This window comes from Copadichromis virginalis, linkage group LG3 (genome assembly GCF_057382275.1).
Source record: "Copadichromis virginalis isolate Kocher_CV1m ecotype Utaka linkage group LG3, C_Virginalis_male_GT1.1, whole genome shotgun sequence".
Taxonomy (NCBI): Eukaryota; Metazoa; Chordata; class Actinopteri; order Cichliformes; family Cichlidae; genus Copadichromis; species Copadichromis virginalis.
Genome location: NC_140620.1, coordinates 4681489 through 4705053, shown reverse-complemented (window position 1 = coordinate 4705053; position 23565 = coordinate 4681489). Strand labels below are relative to the sequence as shown.

The window sequence follows — 23565 nt, the reverse complement described above, 5'->3', positions numbered from 1 at the left end:
GTTGGAAAAAAGCTAAACATGTTTAAAATGTAAATAATAAAAAAATGAGTAATGACAAAAGAAAATTTAGAGTCAGAAAACCTCTGAATGAATATTAAAAGTTCAAATTCTTCTAACTGAAATGAACTTAAAAGATGAACAAAAATTCTGGAGAAAATGCAAACTTTAATATACAGCATAATGTTTTTCAGACATATACACATGTGTATATCATGTTTAATAGTATTACATACATCAATTTGTTTTGTATGTCATAGAAAATAAAAAAAAAATCTTAAGTCATATTTTACAGCTTCTTTCTGAAAAGGACTAGTAGAATAAATAAAAATAACTAAATTAAATAACTAAATAAAAAATAATAAGCAAGATATGAAATACATGAAAATTCAACTTTTAAAACCACAATCCTGAACCTTTAAATTGTGTTGGTTTCTTAGAACATGGCTGAACAGCTGTTTCTATCGTCCTACTTAATCTGTCTACAGATCTTTTTATTACTCATTCTTCTTTATGTTTTAATGTAAACAGAGTCCACACAGTGGTAAAAGAGAACTGTATAGAGATTTTTGAGTAAACTCAAATGAAAGCCTAAGGTGGTGACACAGTTTAACACGTGCAAATAATCAAATAAACACATTAGTCCTTTTTGTGAACATGGATAAATAAGTATCAATACAGCATTGTTCAGCCATGCCACTAAATGCTTTTTTACACATTGTTTTAACCTGGGCTCAGACACAAAGTCCCAAATTTAGTTAGTCCCTGACTTTGAGTTGTGGTTATGACTAATTATTATACACAAGGCTTTATCTATCTAAACTCTAAGTACACAAATATGAAAAAAACCCTATACTTACCAGCTGATACCCCACACTACACACTAGGTGTGCCATGTGACCTGAAACTTTGGTACAAAATCATCATAATCATTCTGTTAACACTGTTTTTTAACACTGTTTGTGTTGCTGTTCAGCAGTTTAAAATGTTTTAGATTGGATTACATGGAATGAATTTGAATTTTCTTGGGGGGTTTTGTGTGTGTTTTGTTCTTAGCAGATTTTTTCTTCCATAACGTTGAATTCCAGTTACCACATTTCTGGTCATATGACATCCCGAGTGCCCACTTAAAAAAATCCCCACAGTTAATTCAACATTAGAACAAAATAAAAATATGTTAAATAAATAAAGGTTTGCTCTGTGATGAAATACTAAATAAGCATACATTGTACAGAGCACTAACAATGACAACAATCCTTTAGCCTGTTGATCAGAGAGAGGCCGTCATTATGTCCATTTAAAACCTGTAATCACAGAGCACAACGTTTCTGTGAAACTATGAAGTCCCATATGATCCTCATCATGTCCAGTGACTTCAGAGTGGATCCTCCCTGTCATCCGGCCAGTGTTTGATGTGTGGCAAGCAGCACAGAAGCAGGATAGCTGAGGACTTTAAAAGAAGAGCAGAAAACGGGAACATATGTAGTTGTAAATGTAAATATCAGTGATACTTGTCTTGTCAAAGGGAATAAAATAATGAAAATGTTAACTTACACACTCATTTAGGGAGGATCTTGACACTGCACAGAGGAGGCACAGTCAGTCTGACAATGATGGTGATCTCCAGGGATGTTTTCCTGCAGCAACATTCCTGCCAACTGGCCGTATGATCCAGAGTAGTTGGTTTGTAATAAACAGAAAGGTGTATATGTTAGGTAGTGTGCACTCAGAGCTGGTCCTAAGAAACAAACACATCCTGTAATAAACTGAATACCTGTAGTAGTGCTGCTGCAAATATGAAGCCCTTCTATCATGAGTGGTTTCAAAGAAGGTGTTTTGGAGGCTCAGTCACAGAAACTGTGCCGTCTGTTCAGTCCTGAGTGTCTCAGCTCTGAAGGGGATGGATCACAGAGGGAAACACCTGAGTACAGACATTACAATACACTCTAACACTCCTAAGGTCAAGTGAAAACACAATTTAAACACTTCACAAAGAATGAATACATGTTTTCATGGAAATTATGTCATTAACCCTTTTTGTTGTTAGTAAATCTCACCGACTGCTTGTGGGACAAGCTAGAATGAAGACTTATCACAGAATCTCTCCTGTGCTCCAGATGTGAAGTCTCACGCTCTGATCGTATGGCGATGAAGATGGTGATGATGAAGTTTCTCTGATCTGTGGCATTACAGTTTCTGGCTGCTATGTATTGTTGGATTTTACATGTGAAGATTGGAGAAGACACAGGAGGACTGTGTCTCTCTTAAAAAGAAAAAAAAGAAAAACAAAGGAAACCTAACAGGAAAGGAAACCCCCCCCCCCCCCTCAACTCCCACCGTAACCCCCCCCCCCCCCCCTCCCACTCAACTCCCCAACCTCACACCATCAAATGTCTATACAAATGTAGGGTATCAGCTGGTAACAGAAAGCAAGTGTAACATATGCACTACATATGTAACACTGCTGAAACATTTCTGGCCAGAAATGTGCAGTTATCAACCCAGACCCACCCTGATGATTGCACTGGCCAGAAACATGATAAAAGCTCATAAAAATTTATGTTTCATAGAAAAATTTGTCCAAAAATATAATTGTGTACTTTTGAAAAAGTTTAAAGTTTATAACAAACCAAAATAATAATATTTTTGTAAATAGTATTTCAAAATAGAGGCACACATAAAGTGGCTTAACTGTCATTATTGCTGTAATTAGGTTTGTTTGTTTGTTTTTTTAAAAAGCAACCTTTAGTCATTATTGTTCTCTCAGAAACAATGAAGAAGCTGTTGAACATTTATGTGTTGTGTAGGCAATCCTCTGGTCCACCCTCCCTCCCTCCCAGCCACAGTGAGACTGGGGCAGCCTGGCAGGATGTTGAAGCCTGGCTGCAGAGAGGATATGCCTACACTGTTCGTTTCAAACTGCTATATTTGATTTTTCTGACATTTATAGGTTACTGTTAGTGAATTTTAGATTTTCTGTAATAAATAAAATTGTCATCTTTTACTGATATCATTACTTAATTCATGTAATTGTATTTTATGTAAACAATTCAACCATTATACTGCAATGCAGGGCGTCAACTTTTAAATAGCGCTCTACTTTCTTAAGTCATTCAAAAATATAGAAATTACTTACTGTATTCAAAGATCTAGATCATGAATCATCACAGGACAATACACAGTATACTGGGTCATGGTAACTATGGTAGGTCTTCATGACTCCAGAATGGAGACATCGATCTGACTGAGAAATGAAAATAAGGTCAAGCAGTGTGTTCTTCTCTGTGGTAGGGGCAGTGATGACCTGTGCGTATCCCCTAGACTCAAACAACTCCATGATTGGTTTGTTTGCACTGGATAAAACATTCTCATTAAAATCACCACAAACTATGATGGGATGACAGTCCATGATCTCCAATGAGTCTAATAGGCTTACCAGGTTTTTCAGGAATGGCCTCAGAGTGTAGTCTGGAGGTCTGTATACAACTGCAATCAGAGCACTGACTGGTGCTTCAACCTTTAAAGCCAGAAATTCAAGGTCAGTTACATTATGAATGTACTGTTTTTCATGCACTTGAATGTCACTTTTCACATAAACAGCAACTCCACCACCACTTCTGTTTGCCATCTGGGGAAAGTTTGTGTAGGACAGGTGTCTGTTGCGTTTGAACAAATTGTAATTTTCCAAGTGGAGACTCTCTGCGACAAAAGAGCCCCGCAGGTGTGTTTCTGTTAGGCACAAAACATCTGCTAGACACAATTCATGGTGACTTTTGATGTCATTAATGTGAGCTGGCAGTCCCTCTGTATTATGATGAACAATGGTGAAAACCTCTGACCTGCTGAGGGTTTGTCTCACGTGTAGAAGAGGCATCATGTCATCAAGGTTGGCTTGTCTCATGTTCTCAAGTGCTGCAGTGATTTCTGGGTTGGTGAATATTTTTTTCTCCTCCATATCAAGAAGATACAGTCCACTGAGAGACGTCACTCTACTGACAGCTACGTAGGCCATGCCGGGCTCAAAAATGCTCTTAAGAGAGACAACAGCTGATGTAGTTGTCATACCCTGTACCTTATGTATTGTACATGCAAAGGCCAGCTTCACTGGGAACTGTCTTCGTACCACTCCTTTCTGCTTCAGATTCTCCTCTGCTCTCTCAATGTACACCATGTCGTCTGCTGGTGTGCGGTTATTCTTTCCAGATGTCTCATTATCCATTTTAAGTCCAAGCTTGATGATGTGTTGGTCGTTTTCAGAGTGAACTACTCTAAGTAGTTTTCCAAAAGCTCCATTAACCAAACCATTTTGTATGTCAATGTTTCTGGTGAGCATGACACGAGCTCCTTCTGCAACTTTCAGTGTGTCTGGTAACTCGTTTTTACCTCCTTTCAATGGTCTGTCTTGAAGTGCCATTCTGCCAGTTCTAGGATCTTTTCTATAATCATCTGCATGGATGTCAATGATATGAGTGTGGAGCAGAGCCAGTGTTGAAGAGTTGTGTGCATCCACTTCTTTATTAGTTGCAAAAATGTGCAACGCATCAGTCGGACAATGGGCTGGTTCAGTTATGGCCTGTAACAACAAATTTCTATCTGCTTCGCAAAGCTCATCCAACTTTCCTTTCACACGAATTCTGTTCAGCATCTCAGCAAAGACAACATCATCTTTCTGACGCATAATCTCAGTCAGAGTGATCATCTGAAAATGCTCCCGCCACAGGTCAATCTCAGACGGGTCGTGCACACAGAGAGGTTTAGACTGTCGCACTGGGGGTAGCTGATAGAAGTCTCCGACAGCAATGACTGACATGCCTCCAAAGGGTCTCCGAGTCCCTTTGATCTGTTTGAGTCTTGCATCTACATATGCAAACAGATGTCTTGACACCATAGACACTTCGTCAATGACGATTATTTCAGCATTCAAAAGTTCTGATCTGACTTCATCCAGCTGATTGCCAAGTCCCTGAATGGGAGGTTTTAAGCTTCTAGGCAGCTTGAGAAGAGAATGCAGTGTTGTTCCAGAAATGTTAAAAGCTGCAGTCCCAGTGAAAGCAGTTAACAGGACGGTGGGTTTTGATATGTCAACGTCGTCTGCATATCTGGGCACTTTGCTCAGTATCTTAGATGCTTCTGAGTAGATGCATTTGATAAGATGTGATTTTCCTGTTCCAGCACCACCATTAATATAAAAGAAAAACTGCTCTGGATTTAGAGCACAGACTCTTTTAATGCACCAGTCTCTAACTGCATAAAATATGCAGGCTTGCTTCTTGTTCAGATTCTGAAACATCTGACGTAACAATGTGGGATCAATAGCAGGGGGTTCCCTGATGGCTCTGACTTCTGTTGAAGCATCAGCCTGACGGCTGTAGTCGGGCACATCTTCCTGTTCATTTTCATTGTCTCGCTCTCTTTCTTGTTCAACAAGTGGCAACCTTACGAGATCTGATTCAGGTGCCAGATTACACCATTCGTCAGTCACACCTCTGTTCTGCTCATATTCCTCAACAGCGCTCTCGATCTCCTCACTGTTTTTCTCATATTTTTCTCTGTTTCTTTTGACAATGTGTTGCACGTACTCAAGATGGTCAGTACCTGGTAGCTGTACACAGCCAGCACCATAGAAAGCCTGATAGGTTGGCAACGATGGTGTTTTCAGTTCGTGGTCTGAACGATGAGGAAGGTACAGTTTAAGCAGTCTTCCGTAATATTGCTCTGGATGTTTTTCTTGTGAGCAGCGGTGAAATCTGATGATAGCAGGCTTATTGTTTTTGCGCCTTTGCACAAACCCCATCTCATTGAGAAGGGGCAAAACATCTTTACCTTTTTTCTGTTGGCCATAGACAATCCTGCAAGTAGCAGCAAAGTCTGCCATGCACATCTCCTCATACTCTGGTGTTTCAGGTCTGGCTTTGTATTTGTCATTCAAAGATGTCATCCAAACATTGGAAGACTCAGGTGTTGTGTTGTCCAGAACTGACAGGGGACGACTCATTTTCACAGGATTATCATCAGTTGGAATGAATATTACAGCACGTGAACATTGCTTCATGTGAAGACCACATGCACGAGCAACACACTCCTGTGCACTGATCTCTCGCTTCTTTGAATATGCCTGCATGACGGCTCTCATTTCATCGCACTCATTTACACTGTCCTTATTGGAGTTCTCAATGACAGTTTTCAGGTACTCAGATAGCCCGCCCTCTTTTTTTGATATATATTTCATTAAATAATTTGCAGCACCAAAAGCATCTAAAACAAAGCTTATGTCGATATTACTGTTCCAGGCTTCAAGCAGATGTGGATTATAGCCGTTTATCCAAGAGTCTTTTGGATCACGCTTTAGTATGATCGTACTCCTCATGTTCATTTTATTCAGGTATCTCTCATATTCTGCATGTGTCAACTTGCATCTTTCCAAGAGCTGCTCTAAACTCATGGAAGCAGTTTCAGGTTCATTCAGCAGCTGGTTCAGTGGTCTGAGCTTGTTCTTTGCCGTTTCTACTTCCAGTGCATCATCCTCACTGGGTCTTGTGATCATTGTCTCATTGCAGGGTGGTTTGGGAAAACCAAAACGGCACCCGGAGCTTAAACTCCTAAAGCACGTCTTTGTGTGGTTCTTACTGTGTTTTTGCACTTCTGTTACTTTTTTGTACAGTTCAGGTTGTTTATGTGGATCAGGCAGCTGAGCTGTGATGTATTTGTTTATAAAATCAAGAACAGTTTGCTCATCATCCTCCTCAAACACAGGAGCACCTTCTACCCACAGGAGGCAGTGTATGTGTGGGCTTCCTCTGTGCTGAAACTCAACTCTGTAAAAGTAGTCAATGACTTTGCCAAGTGGCTCTGCGGGAGATAAGAGTAAATCTCTGAATAATGCTTCAACTCTCTTGTCAAACATGCGCATTGTTGTGACAGGATTGCTTCTCAGGATGTCACACTTTGCTGACCAGTCGAGTCCTTCAAAATTCACTTGTTCACCTTGCTGCCTTGTTATTGCCTCGATCACTTCAGGCCAGCGCATTTCAGCAGCTGAAAATGTGCAAAAGAACGTGGGAGTTCCCAACTGTCTGATCATGGCAAAAAGATCTCTTGTTGTTTTCTCCCAATAGGCTGGGGTTCCTCTCAGAGGCTGCATGAATCTCACTGCATCTTTATTTCGCACCAGTTTCTCCACCTCATGTTTATCTTGTAACATGCCTGAGGTTATTTTTCTACCATCTCTGGTCAGAGGCTTTGCCTTCCTTAACTGTACTGTCATGCTGGATGTAGCCAAGTGTATTTCAGTCACAAACTGTGCAAAGAATAAATAGTTTGTGTCTTTGGCAAAACGATCATCAATGCAGAAAAGTCTTGATTTGAAATACCCACTGGGGGATACTTTGATCAGCCTTCTTTCATCAAGTGTGTTTTGGCCTGTAGGAAACTGCACAGGGAAGGCCATGGCCTCCAGTTTAGGTGTTTTGAAAAAACTTATTGGATTGTTTCTCTCTGCAGGAGCAACAGAGTAGATTCCTTCACTGAAACATAATATCTCCTCAGCCACATCAGGGGGCTGCAAACAGGACTCGAGTGCAAAACCACCATTAGTCAGTCCATCTGCTTGCTCTGAATCATCTCTCATCTGTTCATGCGATTGTTCACCATCACAGGGTAACATGTCAATGTCCTGTTCATTTATATTTTGTGCTTCACTCAGTGCATTTTTCTCACAGCTGTCAATTTCCATTAAATCAGCCTCATCATAATCGTCCTCATTCATGTTTTCATCATCATCATCCTCATCATCTTCATCAGGAAGAGTTGGATCACACAGCTCAGCATCATCTCTGATGCTCACATCCTTATACTGTGGATGAATCTGCTTGAGTTTATGCAGTGCTTGCACAAGTTTAGACCAGCTTACAGTCTGAAACAGCTGATGACCTTTGTAAGACAAGCGTCTCTTCAATTTTATTCTCATGACCTGAGAATTAATTCTCAATCGAGGTAGTGTTTCAACAGTTTCCTGTACCTCTGATGGGACACAGACCACATTTCCTCTAATTGCTCTTTGTCTGCCTTTGGGAAGAGGAATGATCTTGGCAAATGGTATGCACTTGGCTATGAGATGTCTCTCCAGTATGTTGAGATCAGAAAGTTCAGCTGGAATATCAGCAAGATCCAACTTATTGGCAACAGCAAGTGCTGGCATGGATCCATTTTTAAGATGATCGTGGCAGGTGTGACATATCCACTCTCTCTTTCTCTCATCAGGCACTTTGCACTGCTCATTTCTGCAGTTTTCATCACAAACATGAACAAACTTTCCTGTCAAACATGTTGCAACTACATGTGGGTTTTTGACATACTTTGACCTTGTGCAGGGTCGCACTTGGTTTGGAAATGAAGCCTTGAAGCATACAGTACATGGGTATGATGGTCCAGCTTTGATTTGTGATTTGAACACAGATATGGCCTCGTTGATCACACTGTTGTCACTCTCTTGGGTTTGTCTGTTCACCCATCTGTATTTCCTTTTTATTTTCATTGCACATCTCATGTTGTGCATAATCCTGAATGCAAGATTACTTTGATACCTGTCTCGCATTAGTTGTTTCATTAGTTGTCTGTGTCTTACTCTGAATGCATTGTCACGTGCATAACGCTGAGTCACTCGAGATCTCTGTCTCTCTCTGAATTCAGGGTTTTCTTGATACCTTTTAGTCATATAGTTTTTTTGTTTTTGTCTAAATTCAGCATTGTCACAGTAGCGTCTTTTAATATATTGTTGTTGTTTCTTTCTAACTGTAGCATTCTCAGAAAAACGTTTTTTAACATATTGTTTTTGTTTCTTTCTGAATTCATCATTTTCACAGTAACGTCTTCTAATATATTGCTGTTGTTTCTGTCTGAATTCATCATTTTCACAGTAACGTCTTTTCATATACTGTTGTTGTTTTTGTCTAACTTCAGGATTGTTTTTATATGTCTCGCTTGTGCAAGATTTTTTCTTTTCTTTGTAATCTTTATTTGAAGCATACTTTTGTCGTTCTTTCCTTTTTTGGTTTTCTTTTCTCTGATTTCTGGGTTTCTCTGATGCCATTAATCTTCTTTTCCTTTTTTGCCTTTGTTGTTTATTAACTTTTTTCACTTTTTGTAAAACTATATCAGAAAGGTCACAGGCAGCAACATTTGTTATGGCAGCATTTGATTGACATGAAAAAGCATCACTTGATGGAAGGAAACTTAATTCACTGCATAGTTCTTCAGTTGGTATATTAGGAGGTTCATTCTGATCTTCATATGATGTGAACTGAGTCACGTGGACTTCTTTTTGTTTCACCAGTGGCGTACAAATGGACATTTGACAAAAGATATTTTCAGTCGGATCAGTGGTTGTGTTTCTCCTTGGAGTAGAGGGGTTTGCTTCATCAACAGTTGTATCAGAGTGAGTAGGTGCCACAGTAGTGGCAGCTGTTGGTCTGCAGACTGTGTCTGTGATAGTATCACTCAGGTGGACTGTGCTCATACTGTAGAACTGCACAGGCTTCAGTTCATAGTTACAAGAGGGTGATATCTCCATCATTTCATAAGAATCTTGGAGCCTCTTAATCATGTCACTGAGGAGTGTGAATTTCAGCATCACAGCTGTACCACGATTACGTGACTGTAGTAGTAGAGGAAGACCACTGGGTGTTCTGGGGTGTGGGTCAAAGAAACCATATTTGCCTGATGTGGATCTGAACACTGCGATACACAATCCACTCATAATCAGTAAGGCATACTGCACATCTGACAACAGGCAGCTCAGTCCTGCTTCTAAGCTCAGAAAGGTATCTACTGCCTCCTCTGGAGGTTCTTCAAATGTCCCATACCGGGAAGGCTGTGTCATGTTGACATGATACATAGACCTGCGAGCATCAACTTTGTCTGGCAGCTCATCGGTTGCCAAATGAATATTTTTAGGAAATCTTTTCTTGGCCTCTTTGTACATCACATCACCTTTATCCAAGACCAGATTAAGGTCAGCTGTAGTCATGTTTTCATTCTCATGAAGGAAAGCAAGAAATGTGAGTGAGTTACATGTGCACTGCTTGTTTCTGGAGTCTCCATATTTAGGATGAGCCTGGCTGCGAGATGCACAGACATGTATAACAGAGGGCTGGTTTTCAAGGTTCAGTCTTTCTGCATGAGATGGTCCTGCCACATCACTGTGACAGCCTCTTTTCAAAAAATCAGCATAACCCACCTGTGGGTCACATGACACCTCATGTTGTTCATTAAATTCATGCTGCAGTCCACTCTTTACAGCATCAGCATAAGATACCTGTTGTACATGTGCAGGAACATGTTGACCTGCCTGTTTGACACTGTCAGAATTGGTCTTTGTAGACACACTGTCTTCTGCAGAGCTCTGAGGAAAATCAAACTCAGCTTGTTCACATGTTGGTACACTGTGAAACTCATGAAACTTTTTCCAGCGTTGTTTTGCAGCTTGTGACTTTTTCTGCTTCCTTGGCATTTTCACACACCTGCAAGTGTTTCTTAGTCTTTAGAAAATATGTTCACAAGAGTGGCACACACCAGGAGATGTTGTCTTTGTTTTTATATTTCAGTTTTTATTTGTCTTAAACAGATGTCTTTCGTTTGACAGTTTGTTCTTCAGTTGAGAGAATATTATGCACTCTCTTTATTGGCTTGGCACAACTTAGCAGCAAGCCAAGAGTGAAAAACAGGTAGAGAGAAAATTTAGAAGAGAGAACAGGCAGAGCAGGAGAGACACGGCTGGGAAATCACAATCAAACCGTGAATTAGTTTTCTTTGTTTGTTCAGTTTGTTCTCAGGTAGAGGCAATATATGCACTCTTTATTGCTTTAATGGCTTGGCGTTTTTCAGCAGCAAGCCAAGAGTGAAAAACAGGTAGAGAGAAAATTTAGCAGTGAGAACAGACAGAGCAGGAGAGACACGGCTTTAAATCAAACCGCAGATTTTTCTTTGTTTGTTCAGTTTGTTCATAGGTTGAGGCAAAATATGCACTCTTTATTGCTTTGTTGGCTTGGCGTTTTTCAGCAGCAAGCCAAGAGTGAAAAACAGGTAGAGAGAAAATTTAGCAGAGAGAACAGACAGAGCAGGAGAGACACGGCTTTAAATCAAACCGCAATAAGATTCTTGGTTTGGCAAAATTTCTCACAAACCACAGAGTGAAATACAGATGGAAAGAAGGCAGAGACAACAGGTGGAGCAGGACAGAGGATAGAGGGGTTGGGGGGTTGGGATGTGAGAGAGAAGACTGGAGATCTGGTCCTTGTTCTTCTTCTGCACACTGTGAACAAAAAACAAGAAAAAAATTATTTTATTAAAATTATATCACATGGTAATTGTATGAACTAATTGTGACTACTGAAAAAGGACAAAACAAATATTCAAGCTAAACTGTTGTCGGCTGCCATGTGCAAAAAGTTGCATAATTGGGCACTTTTTAAAAGAATAAATATTTAATTAAATTCAGCAATAATATTTTTAAATACAAATATGATTGAGTGAATCATTAATTAATCACATGTAGTGTGACTACAAAAATGTACGAAAAAAATATTTTAGCCCAATTGTTAAGCTGCACTTATGTGTATTTATTATAAAATTGTGTTTAAAAGGTCTAGCACAAAGTTTGAACCCATCACTTTACATCTTATATTAGTCAGATTATTTTATTATTTTGGTCTACTTCTCTTACAGTATGTGTACACCTACCAGGCAAAGCACAGTGTCAGTCAGGTTCCTGAAAGTGTAACACGAGAAATAATACGTTAGTTGTCTGTACAGTGTTATCAGACTAACAGAAATACAAAGCCCACACGACATGATACACTGAACTTATAGTCAGCAGGGTAATTATAGAGTAATATAGCACACCAACTGATACAGCAGCCATTTTACAATTCAAACTAATTAACTGAAGTATTGCCACTTATGTAAGGCTACTGTTAGACTGTTACTAGCCTTAGCATTGCTGCTAGCGCTAGCATTCCGGCTAGCATTAGCACTTCAGTTAGTGTTAGCAATGCAGCTAGCGTTAGCATTGCAGCTAGCGTTAGCAATGCTACTAGCGCTAGCACTCTTACTGTTAAAACTGAGCCACAATGGCAATAATAAAGCTCATTTCTTACTTTTGTCTCACTGACCGGCAAGAAATATCACAGGAATATTATTTTTGTCAGTTAACAAGTGCTAAGGCTAGTGTTAGCACTATAGCTAGCGTTAGCATTGTTGCTAGCATTAGCATTGTTGCTAGCATTAGCATCGAAGCTAGCGTTAGCACTGCTGCTAACAGCAAAACATCATAAACGTATATAAATGATAGCGAAGGTTATTCTTTTTTCTTTCTTCTTTGAATTCTTTTTAACTCTGTTGGACTTGATATGTGAGTTTAAATGTCAAACATGTATTTTTTCCATCATAAAAATAAAACACTGCAGTACTGAGTGTACTGTACTTACCACAGCAGAGAGCGAAGCGGAATGACGACAGTTGGTCCAGTGATAGGTTAAAAACAGATGAGGCGTTCAGGTGGTGCTTGGAAATTTGACCATCAGTTTGAACAGCAATAATGAGCATATACATGTCTGTGTGTTGGTCTCTGTGTGTGACAGACATAGAGAGATAGAGGGAAAAAATACACTATACTAGTGTACAAATTGGTACTTTTTGCCCAAGTATAAGCGAATGAGTGACATACAGAAAAACAGGGCAACTGGCATTAAATGAGCAAATAAAAAGTATTAAATCTTGAACTGTTTTGTGGGTTTTATTTTAAGACTACTTTGAGTGTATTCATGGGGAGATAAACTATACAGACTATAAACAGAAACATTAAATGTGATGAGATTAGTTAAACGTTAGTTAAAAGGTGGGGAAATTAACTACAGACCAATAGATGCTGAGAGCTTTAATTATCCAGTCAGAAAGGATGATTTTGAAGTCATCAACTGACTCCAACTGCCCAGATCTGAAAAACCTTTGTGCCAATCACAATGCTCTACTTAGTTGGCATATACTAACTAGTGACAAACTATTAATCTGTGGCAAAACCCTGTCAAATCTGTCTTATTGTACTATTGAAAAAGTTAATCTTACTACAATCTAACATTTTTAGGTTTAACCTTGGCAGAGTGAGAGAGAGCTCGTTAAGCAGGCAGGTGTGAGCCTGGTTGCTATAGTAACTGCACCCAATGGCTCCATACACACGACACAGACATGCGCCTCACTTTTGCTGCTTAAAATGAACAGAAAAGTCAGGCCGAAACAAATTCTTCCCAAATGAAAAGTACATGTCGTGTTGACAAAATTCTTTCACCGTGAGCGACAGCAATGTCTAGTCTACTGAATTCTCAGTTTTCATGTCTGTGGAGTTTATTATATGGACGTGGTGACAGTGGAAAGACACCATGCTCTTCTGATTTTCAAACGAACCTTCTGAGCCATTTTAACATTAGAGTCTATGGAAGAGTTGGAGGGAGGAGGCTGTGCATTGGTGACATTTATGAAAGAACCATAACACCTAGTACAATAGTAAACACATTGGATGAAAGAGGACAGCCATGGCTACGTTTTGAGGGTAAAATCATACCTGTAGAGCAAACGCTGCGGACACAGCAGCAGTTTTAAAAAAGATTTTAAGATTAATTTTTTTGCTCCTCTCACTCTAGCAGTTGAGCTGCCTCACTCTAGCCCCAACATTCCGTCCCATACACACCCATTATAAACTCTGAAACGGGTGAAAAAACATCATGAAACTTAAACTGGAACTGAAGAAAAAGTATAATAGATATTGAAAAGATAAATACAAGTTGAATAGTTGAATGTCTTGTCTTCGTTTTAAAGTTTGAATGGTGGCTCTATGTGAACGTATGTTGAAGTAGTAAGAGTTTAAAAATGAGTAAGTTGAATGAGAATTTGAAGGGTCTCCCCATTGAAATACATGGGAAATTTTTGTTGAATAAAGTTGAATAAAATTAAAAATATAAATGTTAAAAATGAGAAAAATACAAGCAACCATGTCCAAAATAATAGGAATCTAATGGTGTTTGAATGGTTTTTCTAAGTTGAACGGTTTTGAAGGAGTAGGCTTTCAAAAAACGTACGGAATAGATAATAAAATATAAGAATAAAGATTAGAAGAACAATACTGTGAATGCTTTTCAAGCATTCACACTAATTATAATATGCTATTGCTGTTATATAAGACAAAGAGGATAATATTAACAATGACATAATATTAATATGAAGAAGCACCTTAATCGGTTATGATGTGAGGTGGATAATTGTTAAGCAGTAGTCTGCATCAAGCTTAAGGTTTGCTGAAACTCAGTGTAATGACATGTGAGATGAAGACAATACAGAGAATAACTAAACTAATGAAGTGCATAGAGGCACTTGACCAGCTTGAAACTTATCATTCTAGAATGACACATTGCTGAGATATAGAGCACACCTATAATAACAACCAATAAGCAAAACCCTGTAGACAACAGCTAAAACTACAGGATTGAGAAGCTGAATTAAATATGTAGACACTGCTAAGCTGATGAGCATGTTACACATTTTCTTTTATTTTTATTTATTTGTTTCTTTTAGAGCAGAAGCTGCATGCTATTAAAAGCCAACATATGCAGACTTCTGCCTTGACATGCATACAGACAGCCAGTATGTTTTCTCTGCTGTGCATCATTTTGCAAAAAAAAAAATTGGCAAAACAGAGGAATGATTACATCAACCGGAAAACCGGTTCAGCATGCCAACCTCTTACAACGCCTACTGGCTCTTTCATTACTACAGGCAACAACTTTGCTGACAGAGCAGCAAAACAGGCGGCACAAATGATTACATCACATTGATGGCAGTAAACACACATCAGATTGCACTGGATGTGTTGAAAAATGAACAAAAAGCAGCAAGCACAGCCGAGCAGGCAAAATGGCTAAAACACGGTGCAGTTCTGACAAACGACTTAATGATGTGTTATGGCAAGCCAGTGTTGCCAAAATCCCTCCACAAAACAGCTGAAACCTCAGCAAAACAATTTGTCAGAACGTGCATGACGTGTCAAAAATATAATGCTCAGGAAAACCTGAGACCAAAAAGAGGCCGTTTTCCCACACCACCTTATCTTTTTCACACAATCCATATGAACTTTATTGAGCTAAATGAATGCCAAGGGTAGAAATACGCCCTAGTGGTTATAGATGTATTCTCAAAGTGGCCAGAAATCTACCCAGTGAAAAAGGCAGATACAATTTCAGTAGCAAAATGTATGTCTAAGTTGTAGGAAAATAAAGAGATGATTGTAAATAACGAAGAATGTAATGATGTCTATCAAGTGTCTTGCAGATTACAGCCCGGTGACTGGGTTCTGATCAAAGTGCTCCAAAGGAAAAACTGGAGCGCACCCAGGTGAGAGGGACCACATCAGGTTCTCCTCACCACGCCCACCGCTTGCAAAATAGCGGAACGACCATCTTGGATCCATCAGAGCCAACTGCAGACGAGTAAGTGAAGCCATCTAAACTCAGCCGACACAGGCTCGCCCAATTGTTGTGATCTCGCCCGGTGGAGGGACCAGCCTTTCTGGCCGGGGGGTCTACTCACGACAGGAGGGTGTGTCCTGTTGTCATGAGGTGGTGGCTCCTAATAACTGCAGCGGCCCTGACCCTGGCCGTGCTCCTCATCTTTGCTTCCGTGAGGGACAACAAGTCACGCTATATGAAGAAAAGGCAGACACTGTATGACAAAGACGTCTGGCCTGTGGCCGTACAGCATACCTGAAGATCGCAGTTGGTGCCTGTTGGGCCTGGCAACACATCCAGGCTACGGTACTCTTTGGTCCAAGGCCAACTACAGCATCCCAGCAAAAGCAACCTGGAGGTCATCGTCACTCACGAATGTGAACTGTTCCGGACAGACCTACCTACTGACCTGGCCCCAAGTCCCAGACCCACTGCCTGATGTAATTCTACTGAACAAACTGAACGCAGCACAACTGCCAGTATGTGTGATGAACAACGGATCGCGGGCAGTGGGGGAGCTGCCTACTCACCTATGTAAATACATATACACTTTCTGCCCACCGAGGAACGAGAGGAAGTGTATGGCCTGTTCAATCAACGCAACCTGTGCCAGTAACGCGACGCTGATGAGCATCAACTGTCGTTCCAACTACAGCTACCGAATGCCACTACAAACAAAGACTCAGTACCAGACAGGATGTGCACGGACGGAACCAAGCAGTAGAGGAACCAGAGTTTTGGCTGACTGGTACTTCCTATGTGGCAATAAGGCTTATCTGTCACTCCCTGAAGGTTGGGGGGGTCTGTGCGCCCTGGTGCAATTATCAGATCACGTCTTCTTCATGCAAAGTGTTGCACATCACCCCAGCAGCCGACAGAGACGTGAAGTGGACATCGCCTCACCCAATTCTTTCGGCATCACAGTGGACACCGGAGTGCCGGGAGAGTTTCGCATCTGGGGAGGAGGAGTGAAATTCTTACAGAGCTTGATCCCCGGCATTGGAGTTGCCGAGGTGCGGGATCACGTGGAGATCAACCGATATGCTCTGCTACGACACATCAACTTAACTAAGACCCTGGGAACGGCCTTAGCAGGAGAACAGAAGGCCATCAGAACGATGGTGCTGCAGAACAGACTGACACTAGACCTGCTAACAGCATCACAAGGAGGAGTTTGCAAGCTGATCGGGGAGACATGTTGCATGTTTATCCCTGATGGATACGAAGCTGGAGGAGACATTTATGAAGCTTTGCAGAATTTGACCGTTCTGCAAAAATATGTCACTGACCACACACCTGGAGCAGCTACAGCACAAGGCTGGCTGGACTGGCTGGACTGGCTGTTTGGCGGTTCATGGCTGGCTGCTGTAGCAAAGCCGTTTGTCCTTCTAGGTCTCATCATGATAGCACTGCTCATATTAGTGTTGTGTGTGTTGCCATGTCTAAGAGTAATGATTTCAAAGATGATAACAACTACAATGACTGCTTATGTTGCCGTGCCTCAAGAAGAACAGCATCACGTTGCAATTCTGTTAGAGGAGAACCTGTAATAGCTGCTAATAAATTCCTTTTGTTATTTCATTTACTATACTTTTCTTTGTTCTTTTATTATCTTTTTATTTGTTTAATTCTTTAGACCACATGATTTACATTTCTGATATTTTGAAAATTAGAGAATTGCTAAGCGTAACTAATCAGTAACCTTTTCCGACGACTGTTTTGCACATTTAAAATAAGTTAAAACAGGAGGGAATGTTACAGGAAAAATGATTCTATGTTTCTTTACCTTCTTTTAAATGTACAAAGATGCCCTTTGTCTGCCCTTTGTCTATGGTTAGATTAGTTTAGAATTATCCTTTTAGACTTTCTCAGCAAAGACATATTGTTTTGGGACATATTGTTTTTGATTGTTTTATCTCTCACAGCTTTCTCCCAGCTCTCTGCTGACGAGACTAGCGCCACATATGGAGTTGTTTACTTTATCTGTTTATTATTTTCTTATCCTGTTCTCACTGTCTCTCCTATAAAAAGTGCCAAGCCTCTGTTCACGACGTGAGTTGTTGTTCGCAGCTCACCCGTGCGCACGTTTGATAAAGAAAGTAACTTTGTCTGATTGTGTCTTTATTTCTCCTGGGTCTTTTGCAGAGTTTTCCCCCAACACACATGAAATAAAAACAGTGTTTGTTCCTCTGAAGCAGCTGCATTATAACCAATCTGCTCCTTTGTGGCCGTTTAAAACAGCCTTAAATAACTGTTGTTATATTTGTTGCAGCTTCTGCTCCTCTTGGACAGACGACTCTGGAAAAGACGTTTTTGAATTTCAGCTTTTAACTGGATAAATATCGGATATATAAACGTCTGCAACAAACTGATTCCAGCTTCTACCTCATGATAGGAATGTTTTTGTGGCTCAAGATGACCTGATGTCTTTCATGATGGACACATTTGACACATGTTTCACATATTATAGACCAACAAGTTCTTCATAGCAGTTTAAATACAGGAGTCACTTTTGGGCCCAGCAGATAAAACAGAGCCAATATTTCCTTCTTTGTTTAAGTGACGTGTGTCACAGATGTGACCTAGTAAAGTGTAGCTGAACATTAGTAACGTTATTAACACTCTCAGCTGGTCCTTGTTCCAGACCTGAAGATCCTCTTCTTTCATTCAGCAGCAGCTTCAGGTCTCTGATGGTCCAGGGCTTGTTGTTGGGAAACAGCCCTGCTGGGATGATGGTGTCCTCACAGAAACAGTCAGTGATGCTGTTGATCTCCATCACAGAGCACGTCCCAGTCTGAAGGCTCAGTCCTGCAGGGCCTCGCTGGCTTCCTGACTCCACCCAGTCAACAACAGGAAGTGTTTGAAGTGCAGGAACAAACTGAGGCTGTGGTCAAACAGGAGTTTTTATCTCCTCGCTCTGACTCTCACTGCGGCCCCGCTGCTGTGTCAACATGTGTTTGTGCTAAACAATGATGGAAAGTGTTATAAATGACTTGTTGGCCTCTGATCTGTCACAAACAGCTGAAACGTGTCTCTCATGAGTCACATGAAGGTTTTTGACAGAAAGGACAAAAAGTAGCTGCAGTCAGTTTGTGTCATTTTTATATTTATTCATCTGGGAGAAAAATCTGAGGGACATTAAAATGTGTTTTCAACAGAGACAAGAACATGAATATAACAGAACAGGTAAATGAACATGTTTCAAGTAAACAGCTGGACTGATCAGGTCCAAACACAGAGTGATAAACTTGTCAAACAGCTGTCATATCTTTATATAGAAGCTCTTTATAAATGCTGCTCACTGCAGTCTGTTTACTAATAATGTCAAAGTGTTAGAAACACAGAAACATCAGAATGGTCTTTGTTCACAGAAACCTGTCTGGGATCCTTTGTTGTTCTTTTGATGCAGAGTTACATTATAAATATAAAGAGTTATTTCAGAGTCTCATCAGTTTTCCTGCATGTCTTTATTTAACACATCAGCAGGGCTGAAGCTCTCATGTTAAACACACACTGATCTATGGACACGTTCATGTGTTTCTAACAGAACCAGGCTGTTATCAGCCTGCACTAACATTATGTCACACACACTGAATGTAACAGTGACAGTTTACATCATCACACAATCAGCTGTGATTGTTTCACTGTCATCAAACGAGTCAACAGGAAGTAGAATCAATAGAAACCAATCATTTACTGACAGCATGTCTGATGGAAATAAGTGCAGATTATGTATGAAGTCTAACTGCACACAGTAACTGTGTTACAATAAGGACTTAACAGCGCCCTCTGCTGGAGTGTTTCAGTACTGTGTGGTGCACCCCACCCTCACTCTACACCTGAGCCACAGACCACACCCTCCACCTCAATATACACCACAGTTTTCTCTGCTGTGGAAATGAGATCAGGAGGAAATCATGATTATTATTATTTAATAAACGCTCACATTAATGTGGGCTTATTTGTTTCATATTAGAAACATTAGTTGAGTGTTTTTAGTATAAAATGGTCAAAGTCCCTCTTTTTGCTCCTCCCCTCACCTGTGGATGGGCGGTGCTGTTACCGTGGTGACAGCTTGGATGTGTTTCAGTCCTGCCTGGTTATCACTGCAGGAATCTTTCACATTTATTACAGGTAATAACTCTGATTTTTCTGTGTATTATGAACCAAATGTATCCTGATACATACAGAGATGGATGAGCAGAGGTCACATGATGAAAGAACAAACATGGAGTCTTTGATTTATTTAGATATTTATTGATGAATGCAAACAAACCCTGACACTGAACCATCGTCCAGCAGAACAAACCTGATCACATGACCTGCTGACCCAAACAGTGCAAAGCTCCATGGCAACAACAACAAACAGCCTCACATATGTTAACAGAGGCTGTTAGAAGCACAGAGTCTTTACAGTCTTTCTCCTGTTTGGACACAGATCTCTGCACATCTTCATCACAGTTACTCACAGACGTGCAGAGTGTGTGGCTATCAAAGCTAAGTTTCCACCATGTTTGTAGTCTGTACTGGGACTCGTGGAGCATCTCTCTATGAGCACTCAGTGCTTTAAACAGTGAGTCCCAGTTTAACCAGCAGCCTTCACACCACACATCACACAGACATGGAAACTTCAAACCTCAGACTGAAGACACCATCAGAAATAAACAGATTGTGATGAAGATGAAGAACTGGACCAGTTTGCTGTGGTTTCTTCTGTTCCTGTCAGAAATAAGAGTCTGGCAGCACTTTGCTCTCCTTCCACATGTTTAAGGAGGAAGTGAAGAAGAGCGAGTGAGTCGTCTTCCTGAGGTGATTGACACATTATTTGACCACGAGCAATCTTTTCTGGTTTGACGCCGTCTTTGTAGCCAGAAACCAGCTCTCTCCTCGGCTTCCTCCACTACACGCTTCCCCCACGCCAGTCTCCTCCGTCACTATAAAGGGGAGAGTCATGAGCTCCATCACCCTCACCTGTGCCGTCCAACGTCCCGCCACCAGCCTCCACTGCAGCCTGCCACAATAAGTAAAAGTATATCCTTGCTGTACCCTTAATGCTAAATGTGCTAAATTAACTGCTGCCTTTGCCCCTTTGGGATTATTCTTATGTCACTGGGATGTTGACCTTTGACCTTCACATTAGAGAGATGGGCAGACATAATTAGTGTATGAATTTTAAAGTAACAGGTAATAAAGAGAGTGTAGCAAATGTAGTCAGGTTTATTACTCTGTATCACACACATGAGTGCCCGAGGGAGGCGGGGCTGACTGGGGAGACACAGGAAACAGAGAGACAGGGCTGACTCGACATGAAACGATGAAACGTGGGACACGGGAACAGAAACTAAACACAGGCTGAAATGAACACTGAGGGAGGGAGAACTAAGATTACTGAGAGCCTGATAAATAAGAAGAACAAAAACCAAGAAAAACAAGAGTCAAAGAAAACCAAAAACACAAAGCATTGGGCCAGGACCCACTGCTGTGACATTTATATGTGATAAAAACATTAAAAACTGCTCAGATGTTGAAATCTTTCTACGTATACTTTAGGTTCAGCTCTCCAGCCTGGCATTTGGTTAAGCATGATTCAAACATTTGATTTTGTTTAACTGGTTTTAATTATAGTTACTTTTTGTGAACATTTGTTGCAGCATTTAAAAATACATCATTTATTTTCAAACTTTTATTTGATTTAGAGCATCATATTTGACCAATGTAAATGTTTTAATTTCATATAAAATAACTGAAACAGTGAACTAAATATCTGAAATCTTTTCTTCCTTAAAAGTTATAATCCTACTTAAGTTATAGTGCAAACGCTTAAGCAACAAATATACTTGATGCTAATTAATTAATATTTCCCTTTGATGTTGCAACTATGCGGTCACTTCTGTCTTTAAACAAAATAATATTTTCCAGTTACAGAAATCATAAAGTCCAAAATAAAGTGCTACTGTTGCTATATGCATTTTATATAAATCATGGATGATGGTCCTGACATGAAGGAAGAGAAAGTTACAGGTTGCATCCTTTGACTTTGTCTCCGTGCCTTTGGGCGATTTTCAGAAGGACAGATGTTTCTGTTCAATTCTTAAATCAATTTTTTCAAACACAAACACTATTTTAAAGCTTCTAGAGAGTAAAATATTAATGATAATTATAATAACAATAATAAAAACAAAAGCTCTCAGATCCATCAAACCAAGCAGCAGAAAGAACAATAACTGAAGAGAAAACTTTAACCTTGTAGACTTCATTATGTTCCAGCTGCTCTACAGACGCTGTGACCTCGAACTTAAGCAGGTCGTAAAGTATGTAAGGTAAGGTAAGGTAAGGTAAGGTAAGGTAAGGTAAGGTAAGGTAACTTTATTTATACCTAAAGGCAAGGTAAATTTGCTTTACAGAAAAATGACAGCATTTGACATCCCTTTAAAAACACACATACCTAGTAAATATATAAAACTCACTGTGACACATACTTTAATATTTCGAATCAAAAACAGTTCTTATTTAATTCAGTGACAGCAACGGGGACAAAGCTGTTTTTATAACGCTTTGTCCTGCATCTCGGAAATAGAAACCTCCGTCCTGAGGGAAGAAGCTGAAATTCACCCCTTAGAGGATGGGAACCATTTTTAAGGATTGATAAAGCCATCCTCTGTACCTGCTCAGAGTACAGGGAGGCTAAACAAGACTGTGGCTCACCTATCAGACGACTGGACCATCTCACTATCTGATTCAGAGAGTTTTTCTCTGTGACAGAGGTCTGACCGAACCATGCCACCAAACAAAAGGATAAAACAGACTCAATAAAAGAACGATAAAACAAAGTTAAAATTTTTTGGTCAATGTGGAAATGAACAAGTTTCCTAAGGCAATAAAGGTGCTGGTGACCCTTTTTACAAACTGATTTGCAATTTTGATCAAAGTTCAGTTTTTCATTTATTATGGTCCCAAGATATTTATATGATTGCACTTGCTCTATTTTCTGACCTTTAATTAAAGTGACTCCGTGCCCATTTTGTTGTTTCCTAAAATCAACAACCATGTCTTTTGTTTTAGATATGTTCAGCTGGAGATAAGACTCCTCCCACCACTGAACAAAGTCATCAATGACTGGGCCGTGGTTAGTTTCACCCTCTTTCAGTAAGCTGACAATAAGAGACATCTGCATATTTAATAATGACCCTGTTTTCATGTCTGCCCTGACACATGTTTGTATAGAGAGTGAATAATAAGGGCGATAGGACGCAGCCTTGAGGAGAACCTGTGGAGGAGAACACTGGGTCAGACAGAACCCCATTTATTCTCACTCTTTGTGACCTGTCAGTTAGAAAATCTAAAATCCAGCCCACCAGGTTTTTCCTGATTTCAAACTGTTCTAAAAGTCTCTTAATTAAAATATGGGGCTGTGTTGTATTAAAAGCCGAAGAAAAATCAATGAAAAGAAGTCTTGCAAAAGTCCCTTTACTCTCTACATGTTTAAGAATCAGATTTAGTAAAGTCAAAAGTGCGTCCTCCACCCCTCTGTTGGGCCTGTATGCAAACTGCATTGGATCCAGCTGACCTTCAGTCTCTTTCATAATCACATTTCTGATGATTTTTTCAAAGACTTTCATGACAACTGAAGTGAGGCAACAGGCCTGAAGTCGTTTAGATTTAGGGACAGGAACCACGACTGCTTCTTTGCAAAGAGAGGGCACATGTTGTGTTTGCAAGGATTTGTTAAAAATAACCTGAAATATAGGACTGAGTTCATCAGCACAAGATTTAATTAGGCGGCCACTAATATTATCAGGACCCTGGCTCTTGTTCACATTGACTGTATGAAAGGCCTTTTTAACATCGCTGAGTTCAATGATAAAGTGCTGAGTATCTCTCAGTTTCTGTTTCAGTTCCCAAATATCCTCGCTGAAATCAGAAGAACTAAAACGAGCATAAAACATGTTTAAAGCATTTGCAAAATCTCTGTCTGAATTAAAACCATCTAAAATGACCTGACTGCTGCTCTGGGGATTTT

General features: G+C 40.1%; 2 protein-coding genes and 1 long non-coding RNA gene across 3 annotated transcripts; 1 reads left to right on the top strand and 2 right to left on the bottom strand.

Annotated features, from left to right (window-relative positions):
- Positions 1-1164: 1164 nt before the first annotated feature.
- LOC146712381 (uncharacterized) lies at positions 1165-2060 on the bottom strand. Its single transcript, XR_014916912.1, has 3 exons — positions 1772-2060; positions 1552-1655; positions 1165-1447 (listed from the first exon to the last, which is right to left on the bottom strand). It is a non-coding gene; the product is annotated as an uncharacterized LOC146712381 (long non-coding RNA).
- A 1019-nt stretch (positions 2061-3079) lies between these two features.
- Positions 3080-12807, bottom strand: LOC146712380 (uncharacterized). Its single transcript, XM_085442311.1, has 3 exons — positions 12480-12807; positions 11734-11761; positions 3080-11305 (listed from the first exon to the last, which is right to left on the bottom strand). Exon 3 carries the CDS (start codon positions 10502-10504, stop codon positions 3152-3154), a length of 7353 nt encoding a protein of 2450 aa, XP_085298437.1. The 5' UTR covers positions 10505-11305; positions 11734-11761; positions 12480-12807; the 3' UTR covers positions 3080-3151.
- Positions 12808-15067: 2260 nt separating this feature from the next.
- LOC146712379 (syncytin-A-like) lies at positions 15068-17651 on the top strand. The gene has a single exon (XM_085452629.1). The coding sequence runs from the start codon at positions 15764-15766 to the stop codon at positions 17093-17095; it is 1332 nt and encodes a 443-aa protein (XP_085308755.1). The 5' UTR covers positions 15068-15763; the 3' UTR covers positions 17096-17651.
- The last annotated feature ends 5914 nt before the right edge of the window (positions 17652-23565 follow it).